At 36.9% G+C, this 7,283-nt stretch overlaps 1 protein-coding gene across 1 annotated transcript; it reads right to left on the bottom strand.

Annotated features, from left to right (window-relative positions):
* Positions 1-2,693: 2,693 nt before the first annotated feature.
* Positions 2,694-5,017, bottom strand: LOC120211509 (DELLA protein GAIP-like). Its single transcript, XM_039210033.1, has one exon. It carries the CDS (start codon positions 4,797-4,799, stop codon positions 2,931-2,933), a length of 1,869 nt encoding a protein of 622 aa, XP_039065964.1. The 5' UTR covers positions 4,800-5,017; the 3' UTR covers positions 2,694-2,930.
* Between the last annotated feature and the right edge of the window lie 2,266 nt (positions 5,018-7,283).

The raw sequence follows: 7,283 nt of genomic DNA, 5'->3' as shown, positions 1-7,283 counted from the left end.
TGGTATGTATGGCAATTTTCAAAGTCGGCTATTATCCCATGATTTAGTATGTGCACTACTTTACACCAACTTGGTAGTTCATTGTAAGATGAATCCCACTCATTGTGAAGTTTTTTAATGGCATTATATTTTGTCTTCTATGTTTTCCCGTAGGAGATGGTGTACCGCAATAGATATATGGGAGTTTGCTTTGATCATAGGCATGATGGCTTGACAGATAATATCATATTCCAAGTTAGGATGGTCCTAGTTGGTCCCTCTAGCACAATACGTATGAGGACTGTCGTATATTGTTAGTTCTCATATGTTGTTTTTCATCTTCCTCTTCGATACATGAACCATCCAGTTGCATTCATTATCATGTTGGACACAGTGGAAAACATACATTTCGGTGGTGGATCGGTCAACTATGGAGTGAGCAGAATTACAAATGTTGTAATTCTTTATTTCAATCATCGCTTCTTCTTTCGATGGAAACACTATTCCGATATATAACTCACAATCATTAACTGATGAGTTAAATATATAGTCACCAACATCAGACATATCTGTAAATTCTGACCCGTACATTATATCATAGTCAACTTCATACATGTGTGTTGGAGGTTCGGTGTGTACTGTATTCGTAGGAACTTCATCTACATCATCATCATCGGAGTCCATGTTGAACTGAGGTGATTCTGGTTCAACAAATAGTCCAATCTCATAATCATCTGCACCAGGCTCACGAAGAGATTCTTCTAGTGGAGATGAGGGTTTATATGTGATACCGATATTTAGGTGTAACAAGTTGGTAGTTGAATGCCTTCCCCTTGAACTTGAAGGCATAGTGTCATACGGGTTTTCAACTTAGTGTTGTGTCTCATGCATCTCCACATTGAGGTCGAGGCATCTCGCAGTTAAATGTCTTCCCCTGGAACTTGAAGGCACCGTGTCAAATGGGTATTGAACAAATTGTTGTGTCGAGGGCATCTCCATATTAATGTCAAAGAAATTGGCAGATGAATGTCTTCCCCTTGAACTGGAAGCGATGTTGCCATACGGATTGTTCATGAAGCCACTTCGGTAGAGATTGTAACAAGTTGTTGATGAAGGCCTCCCCATTGAACTTGATGGGATGGTACCAGGATGTGGATTTCCCATTAACGAGTTAAAATCATTACACGTTACTTGAGTTGGGTTGTCAACTTGAGTAGCTTGTTGAGCTAGCCCGTAGTGGGAGCATAATGACATACCACAAACTACATATACTTCAACAAATATGGCATACATTTGTGTAACAACGTCTGAATTTTTATTCTGAGCATCAACCATCATAGGCACATCGTCATCGTTGGAGAGTTCGAATGTTGTACAAGTTAATGAAAATAGTGTAGTTGGAAATTTTTACTAAAGTGATGACAATATTCTACTACTTTCAACATGAATCTTCCTTGAAATTTTAGTGATCAACTCCTCAAGAGTGATGTTTCTCTTAAAGGATAAGGTGACAGAATAATTTGATGCGAAGATAACGTCGGTTTCATCTTCCTGAATTTCTCCATCATAGTAAACAATAGATGAAATACGCTTCATTTTGAGAGTTTGAAAGATTGAAAGTATTATATCTACAAAAACGAATAATTGTTTTTAATATACAATCATTTTTCTAATTAAATAAATAGTATACACATTAAAATATAAACTAATACTAAAAATTAAAAAATATTCACAATAATTTAAATAACCCAATTTAATATTGTTATCGTATCAACAAAATGTCTCGAGATATAATATTGCCTTCTATTTTACAACCGCAAATAGTAATAAAAAATTAGTACAATAAAATTTAGTCAAATAAATTAAATATAAAATAAATATAATATAATAAAAATAATTTTACCTTCTAAAAACTGTAATAAAATTTACTTGATAGAATGAATTTATAGAATGAAGAATGTGAATGTAATTTTGGTGTGGTTTGATATTTGGATTTGGGGTATTTATAGGGGAAGGGGAGGAGTCGTCCGAGATTTAAGGGAGCTACGATAATAATAGAACGAGCAATAATTGAGGAAAATAGTCGAATGCACACTTCATGATCCGCGTCTTTCGTCTACGTTTACAAGGCATGTATCCTAAAATGCGATTTATTATCAATTATGGGTGCTAGCTCGATAATATTTGGAGAAAGGGTGTCCCAGAGGTAATTATTTATTATTTGAGTGATTTTTGGGTAAAAACGAATACTGCTTCATTATCAATTATGTGTTAGATGGGTAATATTTGAGTGTTGACAGATAATTATTAATTATTTGGGTGATTTTTTTTTTGTTGTAAAAACGCCTGACATTTAAGTGAAGTGAGCATTTCTTTTCACTTGTGAGTGTGTTCATCAGCTGACATTAAAAATTACAGACGGGGTTCGATAAATAGTTGTTTCCTGGTAACGTAATAGTCTCTTATTCGGCAATAATGCAAACAAAATAGCTCGCAGCTAATGCTTTCGTTGTTGTAGCCAATGTGTTTGATTAAATGCCTGAAAGAAGAGTATATCACAGAATTGGTAATTCCTCAGCGCCTGCCATTATTGCACCCAGGAAGCTTGGGGTATTTGCAGTCGGATATTTTGTGAACTGCAGGGTTTTCAACTAAACTTCTGCAACTACTTTACTTCATTTATTACCAGCAAAAGCTATATATTATATAATAAATACATTAACCCATTTTCGACTTCACCCTGAAAATTACAAAAATATTTCTCAAAATATGAACTTGAAAGAAAATTAACCTAAGCAGAAAAATAGAAAAATGATGATAATAAAGGGGTAGGAAACCGGGAAAGGCAGCCAGTTCTGAGACCAACATTGACAGATAATTAAAGACAAGGGTTCCGTACTAGGGACCAGACATTGAGTTCGGATGACTCGTTGAGTCGACTCGGTTGGTCTTCAGTTGGTAATGGTGGAAGTTGCGGTGGTTTCGATGGCGGGCTTCCAAGCTGAGGTTGTTATGAGTGGGCGATTATGCCATCCCAGCATCAAACACCCGTTGTTCTCCTCGACACCGTACCCTTCCCCTCCGTTGAACAGGGCGAGGAGCATGCTGGCTTGCTTGAACGCGTTGGAACCCAGGTGAACAGGTGAGAACCCGGCGGAACCGAATCGGTTTCTCCACTGAGTCAACGACTCGTGCCTCTCGACTCTGTCCGCGCCTTCGCAGGCCACCACATTACAAATCTGTTTCCCCAGATACACCTCCGACATGACCTTGTCCTGACAACTCACCGACCCTTCCAACGAATCGAACAGCGTCGAGTAATAATGCAATGCCTCGGTGAACCGGTCTAGGAAAACCAGGCCATTATGGTTCGCTTCTTGCTCGACGATGGTAACAATTTCGGGTTTCATTTGTTTCACCACGGAGAAGACTTTGTCAATGGCACCGGGCCAAGCCAACAATTTATGTAACTCGAAAACCGAGTTAACGGCAACCGCTTCAACTTCACTCGGCCTGAGATCAAGCATTGAAGCATCCAAATCGGCCAAAGAATTAGCGACGAACCCACGATACTCGAACTCAACGTGAATCTTTTCAGCTAACTGAGCCAACTTCCAGCCAACTTCCTGCAAATGATCCGAGTTGTCGTGGCTAGGAGGCCCGATCCCAGTTAACCTAAAAGCCGGCGGACCACCGGCTCTTAACGCTAAAGCTTGCATCAAAGCAGGCCATTGCATGCCTTGGTTCATCGAAAAATCGATAACATGGACGCGTTTTTTACCTTCAAAAGCCTCGAGAATCGCTTGGTTAGCTGTGAAATGAGCGAACTTGAGATAAGGGCAAGCCTCGTAAAAGTGCATGTGAAGAACGTCTGATAAAGAGTGGTCGAGTGGATTTTGAGTATATAGTCTGTAAATCCTTCGAGCTAATGCTTCGGCGAAATACGTAGCCACTTTCCTCATAGCCCCAGCTTGAGAGATCGCTAAGAACCCAATTTGTTTCACCAAAGCTTCGGCCAGATTTAGATTGTTTTGCTGCACAGCTTCTGCACATGCCATCAAAGCATGAACGAGTCGGATTCCATTTTCTTGTGAGTCGACAAGGACAACGGGACGAACTGAATCAGTCGGAATTCCAGAGGAAACAGCAGCAGGCGGAGGAGGAGAGAAGATACCCGAGTGCGACCCGGATGTGGATTTCAAACGTTTTTCGGATTTAACGTTGTTGTTGTGGGTTGAAGACGACGACGAATCGTGAGTCTGGGGTTGAGTTTGGGTGTCTTGAGAATAAATAGCCTTACCGGGAATGGCTTTGAGATCATAATCCGAGCAGGAAGCTTCATCTAAGATATGTGGCCCACGTTTCTGATGTTTCCGATTGTTGTTCTCAATATCCAACGTAGTTAAAGTAGACGACTCAGCCGGGCCACCGACGAAAGGATCATCTAAAGTACCCATCACACCCGCCGTCGTTCCAGCAGCACCAAAAGGGTCAAAACTAGATGGAGGGTTAAATTCCGAAAGCATACTTTCGAGCCAAGTCGAAAGATCGGAAGGATTAAAATGAACAGTTTCAGAAGCAAGATGCGAAATCCCATCATCCTGAGCAATACACATAACTTCCTCCAACTGCTCAAGCTTCTGGGCCACTTCGGCCATGTCCGAAGTCTTGACCTTGTAACCCAGAACCGCCAAGAGCTCATCCATTCCGCAGTCTTGTTGGGCGGCTTCTTCCTCCCAGAGCTTCGCCTTTCCGGCCGAAGAACCACCGCAGAGGGAAGAGGATGGGTTGTGTTGCAGATGATTATTGTCTCTCTTCATGGTTGATTATTCTCTGGGTATCTATGGATTTGTGTGGCGATTGCTCAAAAACCAAAGTAAAAAGATGAATGGGCGAAGAATCTGAGCATTGGGGATTGGGGGCGTTTTGCTTGGTTTTTCACTACTACTCCTACTTCATCATCAGAGCAAAAAGATTAACAATTTAATATAAAAAACTACATTTTTAAAAAGGAATCAAATAGAAAAAAAAAACGCTGTGATGGGCGCGGCAACCAATGAACCACAGAGGCTAACTACAACAACTACAGCTCAAACGAATAAGATGGAATATACGTTTCTACCCTCACTTGTTTAAAAAAATATTTTTTGAGATGTTTTAATTTTTTAAAAAATGTTTTTTTTTTGCTAAAAATGCAGTACAACTATTGTGGGGCCTGTTCAATGTCATCCCCACTTCAATTAATTCTTTATACCTTTTATAGACAGCCTTTTTAAAGAGTGTAATTATTTTTATTTTACAGCTGAATTTCTATTTGGTTACTATGTTTTAACCACTCACCTCCCCCCCCCCCCACTGTCATTTGATCAGTAAAGTTACTGACTCTTACTAAGGGCCTCCCTACCCTATCCTCCTACGTCATATTTAAATATAAAAAAATGTTCTATTACTTTTTATTTATGATGGTCGAATGAGTTAATATCGTACAAATATTAATGGATTAAAATTAAATAAGAATTCACGTGACCTCTTATCTATAATCCTGTTTTTTAACCCAAGGACTTGGAACTGGTTTTGGTAATTAATGGGTGCTACGGCCTTATTGTTAGATTAAGGGGAAGAATCTAAGCTTTGATCAATAAAAGATAATAACTTCAATTTACAGCTTAGGACCAGTTTAGTAGCGTAAGCTTGTAATTTAATTAAAGTGTTACTATTAGAGTAAAGGTTACGAAATTAGGGAAGAGCTTAAATTTTTAAGAACTTTATTCAAGTGGGAGATGCCGTATTATGATTCATGGTTAAAATTTAGGGTACAATATACAAATGGTCCAACTATATGATACTATTTTATTAAGTTTTTTAATTATTAAAAGTTATAAAATAGTCTCTTAATTATAGGGTGTTGTTTTGTTGAGTCTATCAACTATTAAAAGTTACAAAATAATCATTTGACTTTTCATTATGTTCCAAACTCATCATTTTTTATTAAAAATTAGTAGCGGTCTGAGATATGATAGTCGTTTGAAATTTTGTAATCAGATTTTATCATATTTTAGATAGTAAACTAACATTCAACTCGGACTACTATCAATTTTTTTTAATGAAAATTACACGATTGAAATATAATAAATAGTCGAGTGATTATTTTATAACTTTTAATAGTAGAGAGACTTGATGAAGCACCATCTCATAGTCGAAAATTATTTTATAATTTATATACTTAACCCTAAAATTTAACTATTCATTATAAAAAAAACTGCTGTAAAAAAGTTAATATTTTATATGCTTCAAATAATATCATATTATTAAAAATGAACTTTTAGCATTTCAAATTTAATATTCTATTTAAAGTCAAGCTTATCTTAATAAATTTAGCTTTGATTTCAAATGATTTTATAGTTATGTGTTGAAAAAAAGATTGTGCTTCAAGTCAAATACCCTTTTTTGGTAAAATTTATAAGGCACGTAATGCACAATTACTGGGTTCGAAATGAAGGGTGTAAATCACATTTGACAAATTTAACACGTGCCTTTAATCTACTTCAAATTCGTACTCGATTATACGAGATAAATAACATATTAAGTATTTTTATTCATTAAAATATATTTCAAATATAAGAAAGAATAAGAGAGGGAACACGTGTACCCTAATTGAGGATTGAGTCAGTCTGTCATGCAAAACATGTGGTTTAAGAGTGATGTTTTAGTTCAGTGGTTAATTTAGTTGAGTGGTCGAATTAACCCATGAAGCAATCATGCGGCTGCCGTGCCATGCTACATTCAATGAAATTATTTTTTATTTTGGCGAAAACATAAAAACACGTTTTTGGTTGGTTCATGCATGATGGCCGCAACGTGAGGGGTTATGCTGCCAACTTGTCTCTTACCCGACATATAATTCGAAAAATTATGTTTTATATTTGAGTTAAATTAAGACCATATATAGTTGAGAATAGGTTTTGTTGATGGTAAAATATAGGTTAGGATGATTGAGGTAGGTTGATTTTTTCTTATTTGGACGAGAGATTTCAGCGCGATAGAGAGTAGGATGAAAATTTAACTCAAAATCGATGGATTTTGATTCGATTGAGCTTGATGAGATCGGAATTTAAAAAAAATATTAGATCTAGGTCGGGTCAGGTTTAGGTAGAGTGTGAAAAAAATTTTGTCCGACTAGGGGATAATAATGTAATTTATTTAAAATGTTTTATTTTTTTTAATTAAGTTCTTATTGTATATAGGGTCAGGACAAGACAGTTCAGATTTATACTCTAAAAATTCATGTCAAATAAGAGTCGGAT

The sequence above is a fragment of the Hibiscus syriacus genome, unplaced genomic scaffold (genome assembly GCF_006381635.1).
Source record: "Hibiscus syriacus cultivar Baekdansim isolate YM2019G1 unplaced genomic scaffold, ASM638163v2 tig00109972_pilon, whole genome shotgun sequence".
Classification (NCBI taxonomy): Eukaryota; Viridiplantae; Streptophyta; class Magnoliopsida; order Malvales; family Malvaceae; genus Hibiscus; species Hibiscus syriacus.
This window is presented reverse-complemented; position numbering and strand designations above follow the sequence as displayed.

What these genes read in the sequence shown, in the direction of transcription:
- LOC120211509 (XM_039210033.1), bottom strand. Translation starts at nt 4,799, where the DNA reads ATGAAGAGAGACAATAATCATCTGCAACACAACCCATCCTCTTCCCTC.